Source organism: Schistocerca gregaria, chromosome 7 (assembly GCF_023897955.1).
Source record: "Schistocerca gregaria isolate iqSchGreg1 chromosome 7, iqSchGreg1.2, whole genome shotgun sequence".
Lineage (NCBI taxonomy): Eukaryota > Metazoa > Arthropoda > Insecta > Orthoptera > Acrididae > Schistocerca > Schistocerca gregaria.
The window spans coordinates 22,005,274-22,020,948 of NC_064926.1; the positions used below are offsets into that span (position 1 = coordinate 22,005,274).

At 37.4% G+C, this 15,675-nt stretch overlaps 1 protein-coding gene across 1 annotated transcript in view; it reads left to right on the forward strand.

Moving 5' to 3' along the window:
• The window catches only part of LOC126282212 (fibrillin-2-like), a 687,537-nt gene extending 672,730 nt beyond the window's left edge, over nucleotides 1-14,807 (forward strand). Inside the window, exons 53-54 of the mRNA XM_049981761.1 lie at nucleotides 1,533-1,664; nucleotides 11,534-14,807. Of these exons, the coding sequence (XP_049837718.1) occupies nucleotides 1,533-1,664; nucleotides 11,534-11,746 (345 nt within the window). The 3' untranslated portion in view covers nucleotides 11,747-14,807. The remainder of the gene's footprint in view (nucleotides 1-1,532; nucleotides 1,665-11,533) is intronic.
• The last annotated feature ends 868 nt before the right edge of the window (nucleotides 14,808-15,675 follow it).

Genomic DNA, 15,675 nt, shown 5'->3' on the forward strand with positions numbered 1-15,675 from the left:
GCATATAGTATGGGAAATCAGTTTATGGACTAGGTCTGTGAAGGGCTTTGTGAGACCTTCAGCATACTGGGCAAGGAAGTTATCGTCACTGCTGCTGTGCCGTCTGCAGGTGACCGGGCTGTAGGGGAGGAATTTTTTGGTGGGGTAGAGATAACTGCTGTCAAAATGCCAATACAGTTTGACACGTTTCTGTGGACAGAGGTGTGTGTGGATCCATCAGAGGGAAGGATATCAGCATCTAGGAGGCTGCCACGCTGGCTTGACAGAATCAGATGGGAGAGGTGTTGAGGGTGTGAGGAAGTGAGAAGAAGATATCCTGGCCCTATGTCCATCATGGAGATATCATGAATGAACCTGAACTAGACCAGGGGTTTGGGATTTTGGGAGGCTAGGAAGGTTTCCAGTAGATCACTTATAAACAGGATGGCATAGCAGGGTACCATGTGTGTGCCCATAGTTGTGCTTCAGATTTGTTTCTTTCTATCCTTCTCATGATATTGTTGATATTCCTACCTGGAATTTCGATTCCATCAAGTTTCTGATAAGATGTTTGACAGAAAGAGTTTTTCTTGAAACTAGTTTTAAAGCAATAAAAAATACATTTGTGTAATAAATATCAAATATTGGAGAAATAAATGTCATTGGATTTCAGATTTATGTACTGTTTGGAACACTTTTTGTTAACACATGAGAATAATATGTTCACAAATAGCATTTAATAATTTTTATCTCCATTCATTGTTCGTCATTTGAATAAATTTTGCCCAGCTCTGGTGATAAGCAAAGTGCATAGTGTGTATGCACACTGCATGCACAGCATGTATGTAAATCAATACAAATGCATGATATCCACGTGACCATGAATGATTCACAGTCTGTGTGCCAGTGAATGCAAGGGCATGACATCTATATGGCCAAGTTCAAACTTGTACATGGCCATGCATATGGTACAGCAGGTGCTCCCTTGGTTGTTATTAGGTGAAGCAGCATCGGTAATCTTTGGTAGTGGCTGCCAAAGTATGTGAAATGTATTTGTATTCTCTCTTGCACACACTTGCAGTTCTCTAGTCAGAGCTGTGAGGATACTGTTTAAATGCAGCAATAGCCAAAAATAATAATATTTGCAGTTTTTTCAATAAGTAGCCCAGGAGACAATCCTCTGCACCACTAGCTTTTTGAAGAATGTTTTTTATCTGTTCAAGACATGTACATCTTATTCTTCCCTTTTTCTAATCTTTTGCTTTCTTGTAAAGAATAAAAGCTATGTAATTCTGTAAAATAGAGATTCAAATATTTCCTTTTTTTATATTTTGCTGTTGTTGCTATATGAGCGCTTTGTAAACATAACGTGCTCTCTTATGTCTAATATTGTTAATATTCTTTGTTCTAAATTCAATGTGAAATCACAGACATTTTTAGTCTGTAAGAGTGACTAGAAATTTCAAATTATCATTACATAATTTCATATTCATACTCATAAAGACAAGAAACATTTATGTCAGTATTAATGCTCATGTCATTCATTTTAATAGCTGCAGAAGAGAAGCCTTTACAAAAGAAGGAAAGTACGGCATCATCATGAAGAGCAGCAGTTAGTTCTAAAGATAAGTCTTTCTCAGACTAAGCATAGAACGAGAATTTTAAAACTGCAGCCAGCAGTGAAGGTAATTATTACCCACAATCATAAAATTTATTCTTACTTCGAATCATCTGTGTAAGTTATGAAACTTTGTCAGAGCATATCAGCTGAACTCTGAAACCTAGTATAAAATATGTACAGTTCTACTGTTGAAGCAGAGACTTAGTCCATTTTCATCTTACAAGGGAATGGTCCAATAAGACAATTTGAAACCTACTCTGAAATTTTTACACAGGAAGAAGACAACAAAAGAAAATCACTGCCAAAATTTTAGCTGCCAAGAGGCAGTACCCATTTTTTTTAAAAAAAATGTTGAAGTTACACATTTTTACTGCACAAAGAACAACTGGTAACAGCGGTTTGTACAGTTCTGCCTGCCTAGTGTGCAAATTGCGCAGTGCCACATAGTGGAATTATTCAGAGTTCACAGACAACTGGTTTACAATGGAGCAAATGGAAGTGAACATGTGCGAATGAGCAATTGCAGGAAATTCGCTTCTATGTGGGTAAAATCATTTATATTAGAGGGAACAGAAGAGAACATGAGGTAGCGAACATTGCCTATAAATGCTGTGTTATTAGTTTTTGGAGCTAATATTCAGCGTACAGGATATAACTCTATCTTGTTAGAGCCAGAGTGTGAAACTTTGCTATTCAGTGAGGATTATTTTGCATGGTGAGAGCACTGTTCTTGATGGAGTATGCAAAATGGCGCAGAGAAGGAAGAATGTAAGTGTCTCAATTTGTATGGGAGGGTGGCATGCATGGAGATCGTGCTCTTTTCACAGAATTACATCTCCACCTTACCTTAGCACTGCTTCAAAATTTTTCTCTTATGTTGGCTGCAATTTTTCCCTCGCTTCTCATTACCATTGAGGGGAAATTTATAAACAGAACACTAATTACCTACATCGATCATCATCTCAAGAGGTGACACAGCTAGCATTTCCACTATGCACGTAAGGTCTAATGGTCATATTCTTTTTTGTTTTTTATTCTAAAAGAAAAATGGTGTAGTGGCAAAGCACACACTTCATGATCCAGAGAGCACGTGATCAAATCCCATTCAGACCATAAATTTTTCACTATGATTCCAGCTTTGTCTCACTGATATTAGAGTGCACTAGCATTTGAAATTGTATTAAGATCTGACTGAATATTTATGTAGCTTTTTCTCAGAAAGTACTTCATTATAGATAAGTGCATCATGTTCAAAAAGTGTGAGGTTACTATTATTACTGTCGGCAAGGCATTAATGTACAACAAGAACAGCAAGGGTTCTAACATATTTCCATGGGGCACATCCAAAATTACTTCTACATCTTATAATGACTCTCCATCCAAGATAACATGCTATGTCCTCCCTATAAAAAAATCCCCAGTCCAGTCATAAATTTCACTTGATACATCATATGATCAAATTTTTTACAATAAGCGTAGGTGTGTTACTGTGTCAAATACTTTTTGGAAATCAAGATATCGTGCAGCTACCTGACTACCTTGATCCAAAGCTTTTAGTGTGTCCTTTGAGAAAAATGCGAGTAGGATTTCAGGATTTCATGTTTTCAGAAACCATGCCGATTTGCCTGAAGGAGATCATTCTGTTCAAAGTACTTCAGTATGTTTGAGCTCGGAACATGTTCCAAGACTGTGCAACAAATCAATGTCAAAGGTATTGGACTGTAGTTTTGTGGATCTTCAGGTGATTTTTACCCAACCATTTGGCTCAGTTTTTTGTTCAATGGATCTATGATAGATGGTAGTTAAAAGAGGAGCTAAGTCAGTTGCAAATTCAGTATAGTATCTGATAGGGATTCCATCGGGCCCTGGAGTATGTTCAGTTTTAATGATTTTAACTGTTTCTCAACACCGCTGACACTAATACTCATTTCAGTCATCTTTTCAGTGGTATGGGGATTAAATTAGAGCAATTCTCCTGGAGTTTACTTTGTAAAGGATCATTTGAAAACTGTGTTAAGCATTTCAGTTTCCACTGTGCTACCCTCAATTTCAGTTCCTGTCTCATTTGTTAGGGACTGAACATTAACTTTGGTGACACTAACAGCCTTTACATATGACTTCAATTTCTTTGAGTTTTGTGAAAGATCATTTGTCAATATTCTGCTATCGTAGCCATTGAAGACTTCATGCATTACTGTCTTGACAACCAAATGAGTTTCATTCAGCATTTCTCTATCTCTATCCCTACTCTTTGTTTTGCACCTATTTAGAAATTTCTTTACAGCGATTATGGTACTGTTCTACTGGGTATATATTGATCCAGTGCATGGTCAACTATTCTTTTAAACTTGAGCTCTAAACTACGTGCTCCTGCCCCGTGCTTGAAGTTTCAAGTTCCTCATTGAGATTTGACATTACTGACTTTTATCTAGTTTAGTGAACAGATACACCTTTCTGCTTGTTTTAGTTGCCCTTTGCATTGTGATCGCTGATACCCTTTTCGATGTGGACGTCCTCAAACCAATGTGGACATTCTCAAAGCAGTAAGGTCTATTTGTTGCTATTAGATCCAATATACTCTCTGTCCTAGGTAGTTTTCAGAGAATGAATTTTGTAATGTTTCACAGGATGTCTTTATTGCCCCTACCCCTAACAAAACTGTAATTTTCCCAATTGATTGTTGGATGATTAAAGTCCCCACCAATGATTACATTATGATTGTGGAACTTACATACAAATGAACTTAGGTTTTCTCTCAAATTTTTGGTTACCTCAGGAGATGAGCCTGGTGGGCAATAGAAGAATTCAATTATCACGTTATGGCCACCCCTGGTACTGATTCTTGTCCAGACAGTTTAAAATGAGACTTCAGTTTCTTTCTTGGTGAATTTGAGTTTCTTCTCTACTGCAGCAGATACACCATCTCTGTTTCCCATTAGCCTATCCTTCCGAATACACTTAAATTTCCCCCAAAAAATGTCACTGTAATCGGTAGGGACTGGAAAATGTTGCGTCTATTTGTCGATATTCACATCTATTTTCGACAAAATTTGCATCTTTTTTTTGTGTCTGTAAATAATTAGATGCACTAATATAAAGATTATCACACTTCATGACTAAAGATGAACAAATCCTTAGTTCTTTGAAACTGACTGTTAAAAAAAGTGCCGATTGGGAACTTTTTGACTGGATCGTTTGCTTTCGCGAAAACTTCAACACCTTTCTGTTTCGGGGTGGTCTTTGTTTTCTTGGTTTGGCAATATTTAAGCTTTCAAGAATGATTGTCCTGTTGAAAAGCATTTGCATTTTCTCACCAGTGAACTGAATGGGTCGCTGAATTAAGGTGTTTCTGGACATGACTTGTCTTTTCCCGCGCACTTCAATGATTACAAAATCTGCAGACTATTAATTTCAACCTTTCGTGGGCATTCATAGCTGTGTGACCCATGCTTAACAACACAACAAATTAACCTGACAGGATATTTAACATTTTTACATTAGAGGAAGGATTTCAGCACAGTAAAAAAAAAAAAAAATTACAGGTTTCATTTTCCAGTTATTATAGTGCAGAGTGCAGGCACTATTGGCTATAGTGGCAGACAGCCATGAGTGTAAACAAACTAGAATTTTAACCTCGAGATGGGCGAGTAGAGGTGCAGGGAAACAAGCCCTACCTCCCTTTAGCTGGGCAGCAGCCTACAGCAGGACTGACACATTGTTACCCGGGTTCACTGATCTCTCCTGGTGTTGAAAGGGTGGTAATCGAAATCCATGATAAACAAGGATTGATCACTTCACTTTTTTCAAAATAAGAAAAGAAAACCGCAAACAACACACAACACAGGGGATGCGGGGATGGCTACTGCACAATTTCTTGCTTGTAAAGGTTAACAGAGGATTGTTAACAACATAGTTCAGGCCCGACCTTAAGCGTTATTCGATGCAACCACAGTTCAAAACATCCATCCCTTAATTTTCCTTGTCAAAAGTTTTCGCATTTTACCATCTTTTGAGCTCTGAGTAACAAACAACTGTATCCATTTCATTGTCTAAAATACTGGATTCCCATAGATGAGTACTACAGATCATTGTGTGCAGTGGTACATCGTTACATTCGTGCAATTTTTATTTTGCAAACAGATTCTTACGTGCATTTGCCACATGATATTCAATGCCGGCAACTGAAAATTGGTTACGTTTTCGATATTTAAATGCAGAAAATAAAGCTATATAAAACTATCTCTGATAAAATAGTTCAAATGTATACAATTCCCTATGAAATAGTGTCTATTAAGTAATTTTCCATTTTCACATTTTGACGCAGTATTCACTTCTATTTTGCATTTATCAGAAATTCGAATTTTTCTGGTCCCTAGTTATCAGTTTCAGGGTTGGGTTTGGGTTGATTTGGTGGAAGAGAGCAAACAGCAAGGTCATCGGTCTCATTGGATTAGGGAAGGAAGTTGGCCGTGCTCTTTCAAAGGAACCATCTCAGCATTTGCCTGAAGCGATTTTGGGAAATCATGGAAAACCTATATCAGGATGGCCAGAAAACCTAAGTCAGGATGGCTGGACGTGGGATTGAACCGTCGTCCTCCCGAATGCGAGTCCAGTGTGCTAACATTACGCCACCTCGCTCGGTCAGTTCATTTAAGAATGGACTACTCAGTTTGTATATTTTCCTTTTTTTTTCACACAACTTCTTCCTGTTTTTTCGACTGAGCTGTGTTCAGTTTTTCAAGGCCTTTCCACTGTGCGAAATTATAACTAAATCTGAGGGAGTGCGATAGATAGGTTCCCTTGTAAGTAATATTAATCTTGGTAACAATTGTATAGCCTAGTAGCCAATTTAATCTGCATAATAATAGCTACTATAACCTTGCCCTGGGATATCCTTTATGACTCAAACAATAATTTTCAGCAGTCCTTTCAATAAAGTAAGTAAACTGTAACTGATGTTAATTGGAAGTTTACTAATCAGTCTTTGCCTTATTGGTAATCAGAAACTCTTCATTGTACAGCCCAAAGCAAGCTCACATGTTACATTTTAATTAGTTAGAGTGATATTCAATGTCATCTCTGAAGTCATATTATGTAATGTTTAACCCTGAATCACCAATAATTACTGAATCTTGTAAAAGAGATGACCAATGATGGAATTAAAACTCGAAAAACCCAAAAGTACTTTAAATTGTTTCACCCTGTATGAGGTAGTAGTTTATTTTCTTTACACACTCTAGCCCCCCCCCCCCCCCAAAGAACCATGGGCCTTGTTCATGGTAGGAATCCTTGCGTGCCACAGCGATACTGATAGCCGTACCGTAGGTGCAACCACAATGGAAGGGTATCTGTTGAGAGGCCAGACAAACGCATGGTTCCTCAAGAGGGGCAGCAGGGTTTCAGTAGTTGCAGGGGCAACAGTCTGGATGATTGACTGATCTGGCCTTGTAACACTAACCAAACCAGCCTCACTGTGCTGGTACTGCGAATGGTTGAAAGCAAAGGGAAACTACAGCTGTAACGTTTCCCGAGGGCATGCAGCTTTACTGTATGGTTAATGATGATGGGATCCTCTTGGGTAAAATATTCCGGAGGTAAGATAGTCCCCCATTCGAATCTCCAGGCGGGGCTACTCAAGAGGACGTCATTATGAGGACAAAGATAGTTCTACAGATCGAAGCATGGAATGTCAGATCCCTTAATCGGGCAGGTAGGTTAGAAAATTTAAAAATGGAAATGGACAGGTTAAAGTTAGATATAGTGGGAATTAGTGAAGTTCGGTGGCAGGAGGAACAAGACTCCTGGTCAGGTGACTACAGGGTTATAAATACAAAATCAAATAGAGGTAATTCAGGAGTAGGTTTAATAATGAATAGGAAAATAGGAGTGTGGGCAAGGTACTAGAAACAGCATAGTGAACGCATTATTGTGGCCAAGATAGTCATGAAGCCCACGCCTACTACAGTAGTACAAGTTTATATGCCAACTATCTCTGCAGATGACGGAAAAATTGAAGAAATGTATGACGAAATAAAAGAAATTATTCAGGCAATGAAGGGAGATGAAAATTTAGTAGTCATGGGTGACTGGAATTCGAGAGTAGGAAAAGGGAGAGAAGGAAACATAGTAGGTGAATATGGCTTGGGGCTAAGAAATGAAAGAGGAAGGGGCCTGGTAGAATTTTGTACAGAGCACAACTTAATCATAGCTAACACTTGGTTCAAGAATCATGAAAAAAGGTGGTATACATAGAAGAATCCTGGAGATACTAAAAGGTATCAGATATATATAATGGTAAGACGGAGTTTTAGGAACCAGGTTTCAAATTGTAAGACATTTCCAGGAGCAGATGTGGTCTCTGATCACAATCTATTGGTTATGAACTGTAGATTAAAACTGAGGAAACTGCAAGAAGGTGGGAATTTAAGGAGATGGCACCTGGATAAACTGACTAAACCAGAGGTTGTACAGAGTTTCAGGAAGAGCGTAAGGGAACAAATGGCCGGAATGGGGAAAGAAATACAGTTGAAGGAGAATGGGTAGCTTTTAGGGATGAAGTAGTGAAGACAGCAGACGATCAAGTAGGTAAAACGACGAGGGCTAGTAGAAATCCTTGGGTAACAGAAGAAATATTGAATTTAATTGATGAAAGGAGAAAATATAAAAATGCAGTAAGCAAAAAGGAATACAAACGTATCAAAAATGAGATCGACAGGAAGTGCAAAATGGCTAAGCAGGGATGGCTAGAGGACAAATGAAAGGATGAAGAGGCTTATCTCACTAGGGGTAAGATAGATACTGCCTACAAGGAAATTAAAGAGACCTTTGGAGAAAAGAGAACCACTCGTAAGAATATTAAGAGCCCAGATAAAATCCCGGTTCTAAGTAAAGAAGGGAAAGCAGAAAGGTGGAAGGAGTATATAGAGGGTCTATACAAGGGCAATGTACTTGACGACAATGTTATGGAAATGGAAGAGGATGAAGATGAAATGGGAGATACGATACTGTGTGAAGAGTTTGACAGAGCACTGAAAGACCTAAGTCGAAAGAAGGCCCCGGGAGTAGGCAACATTCCATTAGAACTACTGACGGCCTTGGGAGAGCCACTCCTGACAAAACTCTACCATCTGGTGAGCAAGATGTATGAGATAGGCGAAATACCCACAGACTTCTTGTAGAATATAATAATTCCAATCCCAAATAAAGCAGGTGTTGACAGATGTGAAAATTATCGAACTATCAGTTTAATAAGTCATGGCTGCAAAATACTAAGGTGAATTATTTACAGACGAATGGAAAAATTAGTAGAAGCCGACCTAGGGGAAGATCAGTTTGGATTCCTTAGAAATATTGGAACACATGACGCAATACTGACCCTACAACTTATCTTAGAAGCCAGATTAAGGAAAGGCAAACCTACATTTCCAGCATTTGTAGACTTAGAGAAAGCTTTTGATAATGTTGACTGGAATACTCTCTTTCAAATTCTGAAGGTGGCAGGAGTAAAATATAGGGAGCAAAAGGCTATTTACAATTTGTATAGAAACCAAATGGCAGTTATAAGAGTTGAGAGGCACGAAAGGGAAGCAGTGGTTGGGAAGGGAGTGAGACAGGGTTGTAGCCTCTCCCCAATGTTTTTCAATCTGTATATTGAGCAAGCAGTGAAGGAAACAAAAGAAAAATTTGGGGTAGGTATTAAAATCCATGGAGAAGAAATAAAAACTTTGAGGTTTGCCGATGACATTGTAATTGTGTCAGAGACAGCAAAGGACTTGGAAGAGCAGTTGAACGGAATGAATAGTTTCTTGAAAGGAGGATATAAGATGAACATCAACAAAAGCAAAACAAGGATAATGGAATGTAGTCGAATTAAGTCAAGTGATGCTGAGGGTGTTAGATTAGGAAATGAGACACTTAAAGTAGTAAAGGAGTTTTGCTATTTGGGGAGCAAAATAACTGATGATGGTCGAAATAGAGGATATAAAATGTAGACTGGCAATGGCATGGAAAGCGTTTCTGAAGAAGAGAAATTTGTTAACATCGAGTATAGATTTAAGTGTCAGGAAGTCGTTTCTGAAAGTATTTGTTTGGAGTGTAGCCATGTATGGAAGTGAAACATGGACGATAACTAGTTTGGAAAAGAAGAGAATAGAAGCTTTCGAAATGTGGTGCTACAGAAGCATGCTGAAGATTAGATGGGTAGATGACGTAACTAATGAGGAGGTGTTGAATAGGATTGGGGAGAAGTGAAGTTTGTGGCATAACTTGACTAGAAGAAGGGATCACCAATTTAGTATTGCTGGGCAGTGTGGAGGGTAAAAATCGTTGAGGGAGACCAAGAGATGAATACACCAAGCAGATCCAGAAGGATGTAGGTTGGAGTAGGTACTGGTAGATGAAGAAGCTTGCACAGGTTAGACTAGCATGGAGAGCTGCATCAAACCAGTCTCAGGACTGAGAACAACAACAACTCTCTAGAATAAATTATGAAAACTACATTTTGCATCATACAACCAACAATGAATAATAGCAGAGTGTAAATGCCATTGATCACTTTTACTGCAGCATTGATTAATCTCTGGCATATGAAATTACCATAGCCTATTCTACGATTACAATAATATGTTTGTTACTGGTTGTCCACACCACTTTGTTTACTGTAGCTTCTGCCAGTTGACATATAATTCAAATAATGCTATTGGAAAAAGAGATATTTAATTTATGGCCAGTACTTATATTCAGGAAGCTAAACAGTGAATATGTAGTATTGGTGCTAGACATAGTCAGGGCGCAAAATATTAATACTGCCAGCAGACACTCAGCACTAGATTAGCTTACGGAACTAGTTCCTTCCTCAGGAAGGAAGACTAATAGAAATATGCAGGAGGTGAAGTATTGGCATTGCAGACACAATATTTTAGCATCTAGTACTGTTAGTTCCTTCCTCAGGGAGGAGAATGATGGGTTGGGGAAGTTTCAAAGAAAGGGCAGGTGGCTCAGACCCCAGGACGAGAGGGATCCACATGTTGTGACCACAAGGGGATGTTGGTGAAGGCAGACTAAATGTAGAATGCAAAGGTGATTGTAAAAATCTTTGAACAGGATGTTACAGGGAATCCTCTAAAACTGTAAGGTTTAAATATCAAAATAATAAAAAGATAAGGGTGTAGAGAAATGAACTGTTTTAATTACATTCTTCAAGGGTGGTGTAGTGTGTGTTGACTCCAATTAATTGTTTTCAAAATTTCATTTCAGTCAAACAACCTTCCTTTATTGACTTGTAATATACCTTTTTGTGGGTCAAGTGTGTGTTTCACAATGACAGTAGGCAACATTCTATTTAGTTCCAGATTTATATTCCACATTACAGCAGAGAGGTCCGATCTACTTCTGACTGATTTGTCACAATGGCACAATGCTATAACCTGTTTCATGTCTGCAATCTCACCTTTGATTGTGCAGATCTCAGTTCTGAGGTAGTTATATGTTCTGCTGCCCATACTGTACTTTATTATGCTTAGTAATTGAAGTAATACAAATTTATTTAACTTTGAATGTCTATTAACCTCAAAAATTGTGAACATTGAGTTTAGTATTTATTTTCCATGCAGGAAAACCCTATTATCAGCCAGACGTGTTTTACTATGTGTGACTGATCCCACTGGTAAATAGTTCATTCAGTTGACTGTTACTTTTGCTCCCCATTATTTTCAGAACTAGTCAGAATCTTAAAGATTATTGTTTTGTATTTAATTTTCATGCAGAAAAATTAATTTCCATATGTGGTCTTAATGTTGAAATAAGAAAACTTTAAGTGGGTAGAGGCTGAATACATTAATGAAATTGTTATTTGCAGTATTTTTCATTTATTTACTAACATATCTGATACAAAATTCTTATATAACTTTATTTGTTTATTTATTTATTTTACAGAATGATTTTGAGTATGTCATCTCGCATGGAAATGAGAGTGGTTTGTTTGAAATGGTAAAGAAACACGGAATATGGGCCCTGCATTTCAGAAGACGTCTGAAACACCCAGGAATTTTTGACCTCGAAATTGACAGCCGTCCTACTGGCGTTCTAAAGAATGATGTGTGGGAGAAACCTCTCTCTCTGCGAGTGAGAATCGTAGCCTCCCAGTAGTACCCCACCTCTGTGACACAGTAGAACATATGTCTTACTGCTGGAAAATACTTTCTGTATTACTGAGCAAATACAGATGAGATAAATATTGTGGGGCTCAACTCAGGCCATGAATTACTGAAGTGATCTTTGTTGTGTATATATAGATCTGTGTAAGAATGGCTATTTGTAGGTATGAAGGAAGGTTGTGTGTATATTCCAGAAGTGGAAGGAGTGACTGTGTATTAGTAAGCTGAAGGAGCTGGTATTTATTATCGAACAACTGTTAGTCTACTCACGTTTAACATACCAAAGCTTCACTAACATGGAGTTTTTCAAGAGTCATTGCACCCACAGCAGTAGAGTAGTGTGCTTAGTGGGCAAAATCATTATTTTCACTTAGAAAGAATGATAAGATCATGATATTCATACTGCCATTTTTTTGGAGACTGACTTTTTAAATAACATACATTTATGCCTATGCAAAATCACCTGTGAGATGAAGAAGTTAGATGGTTTAAGCTATCATTTGATGACAGAATCATTATTTTGTATATACTAAAAATGTTATCAAACTAAAACCTGTTGTGCTCCTTACAAGGTGATGTGGAGCAGTGCATTAATTATAAGCTCTCTTAAATTCTGGTAGCTCCTGACAATGTTCTTTTAACAATGGGCAACAACAAGTTTTGAAAGAGTTTTTTCCAGGTGTTCATTTTTAAGTATAGTTGTCTAATCTTAACTTAATATGAAATTAAGAATTCTAACTGATACTTTGTAACACAGAATCACTATAATGTGAGTTTGTGTGACATTAAACTGTGTTCTTTGCTTCCACTGCCATATTTAACTGCTTTTAATGTATTAATGTATTCAGTGTATTATCCCTTTATTTGTAAGAGCTTATTTTCTACTGCCATTGTACTTGTGTTCATAAAGTACGTTTCATGTGTGCCTGTTTTGGCTGTGCAATAATCATCCTGTGTACAGTGATGACTTCCATAAAGGAAAAACTGTTGTTAATGAATGCTGACTCTGCAGCAGTTAACTATTTTCTGTTTGTGTTTAATCAGAAAGTCATTCCTAAATCAAATTTAGTGTGGTCTATGTATTTCTAATTACATTCCATAAACATCCTCAGAGACAAATAGGTTTTTGATAATGACTCATTGGTAGATTCTGGTTGTAATTTACATTTTATGTTATGTCTGTGATAAGCAGAATAGTTATTTGAAGCCATAATTTGTATGAAATTCTTACAGCATTTCAAATTCAGCATTCATTTGATTGTGGCTGTAAAATTCGATTTTTGAGTTCATGCGAGCTCACTACTGGAGTAGCCAAAACCTAGTTTCTGGTCACAAAGTATGTTAACTTTACTGCAGCTTTGCTAGAACAGAATGCTAAATGACAGTCTGTCTGCAATACCAAGTGACCTCTTCTAAAATTTTGAGTCATGTTGGAATGTCCCATTTTTGCAGATATACAGGGTGTCCCAGCTATCTTGTTCACCCAAAATATCTCTAGAACAATAACAGCTATTGGAAAACGACTTTCACTGGTATCAATGTAGGGCTGGGGCCCATGAATGTACATATTTGGAAACATTCTAAAACGAAAGCATATGTGTTTTTTAACACAAACACACACTGGCATTGATTGCATTGCAATATTCCCATTACATCCCAAGATATTGAGACGCGAAGTTGATGCTTGAAACACCCAACATGCACTGCTAGTGCACATCCTGAGGCTCGGGCGAGAACCCCATGCTGCCCGTAATCGCGATGTGATTGACAAGTAAGTGTCCCTCTTGATAAGTATGGAGGTGTGATTACACATGTCAATCACATCGTGATTATGGGCAGCATGGGGTTCACGCCTGAGCCTCAGGACGTGCGCTAGCAGCGCATGTCGGGTGTTTAAAGCGTCAACTTCACGTCTCAATATCTCGGGATGTAATGGGAATATTGCGATATCAACGCCATTGTGTATCTGCTTTGTCATGCTATGGATTGCTGAAGAAAAAATATAGGAGGTCCATTTAAAAAAAAAAAAAAACATAAGTTTGTGTTAAAAAACACACATGCTTTCGTTTTAGAATGTTTCCAAATATGTACATTCATGGGCCCCAGCCCTACATTGATACCGGTGAAAGTCATTTTCCAATAGCTGTTATTGTTCCAGAGATATTTTGGGTGGACAAGATAGCTTGGAAAACCCTGTATATTGAGAAATGAGGTACAGCATTAGTGCAACTTTATGTACATAAGCTATTTGTTTTGATTTAATCATGCTTTAAGCATAATGGATTTGTTTTATTAAAAAATAATTGGGACATATGTATGGTACTATCTGCAACATACTAAAATTTGATACCAAAGAAATAAGATTTTTTTTAATACATGAGTCTGTCTTATGTGCATTTATATCTGTTACACATTTTAATCTAGTGCCATAATGTATATATTTCCCTGTATTGATAGATGATTTATTTATTGTTCAGTTCAGGGCCAAACATTGAGTACAGTTCTGTAAAGGCTTTTGTTTCACAATTCTAACTATCATTAATATTGCTGAGTTATTGCAAACAGTACAGTGTATTTCAGTAGCTTAAGATGGTGTGTATGAAATTTGTTTATGTAGTGAGTGCCTGTGAACCATCATTCATGTGAGAAAGTATTATTTTTACAAACTGCATCTTGAACTTTTAAGATATGTATATTTATGTGTGTACAGCTTCTATTTATGCAAACCTTCTGATCCTAAGGAAGTAACAGGGATATGGTAAAAAATTATTAAGTGTCAAAAACAAAAGCTTTTTTATCAAAATATTTTTGTTATTGCCATTAGTTGGGTTGACTAAAATTCTACTTTAAGTGGTTCCACTGTGTGTTTATTGAAACACAATAGGAAGTTCTATATTTTAATTAGAATTTGTTTTGCTAAAACTGTTTCGGATTATATCTTTAAACTGATTATATTTTATGCAGTTGTTAAAAAACCTGAAACTGTAAGCAAGACTGACATTAGTCAGTTATTTGTAAACCATTTCTTAAAAAATACACTAAAGTTTCCTTTACTTGAACAGACATAAAATCGTTATTCATGTAGACATTTATAATCTCTCCTTCCTTTTTTAATGAGGGACTGAAAAGTATAATTTGGAGACAGAATGGGGCACCTACCTACAATTTTCTAATGTTACCTGCGTTGGCAGAAAAGGGAAAAACTAACTGTTTGTAATCTTTGTTCCAATTTGCATGTGACTAGAAAAAGACAGATTGCACAGAGGTAATGGCAGGTAGAAGAAAGAGGTATATTAGGAAATGTCTAACCAAACACCATGTTAGGTGAGACACAAATTTTAAATATATATTCTGATGTAATGTTCACCCCTATAACTGAGAGGTCAGCATAGCTGACTGCCAGGTGGATGACCCAGGTTCAGGTCAAAGTACTGACAGGGATATTTACCTGGTGGGAGGAATGGTGGTTTGCACCCAGCTTCATGAGGCCAATTGAATAGCTACTTGACTGAGTAGTCACAACTGCAGGTCATCAAAACTGATAACAAGGCCTTCACTGGCGGAGGCTGACGCAGTGGTCAGTCAGTTCCAGTGGGCCCACCAGCGCCTGTGGACAGAGTTTATGTGTTGTGATGTAATATCAGGTTTTAGTAGCCGAAGGAAACAGAGTAAATTCCGTTATTACTTTTATCCTAATTTAATAGCTCATTGATTGTAACATTATTCTAATGGGCTCAGTCAGCAGTTCAAGAGTTAAGACATACCAAGTAATAATGCAACTCACTGAAATAAAGAATACTGTATGGTGTGTTTCAACAGTGATATAACCCAACTACTGGAGGATTATTAACAAAACTTTTGAGATGCATGCCTACTTTCAGATCTGGTGAGATGCAACTGTTTTAATATGAATGTTACCAC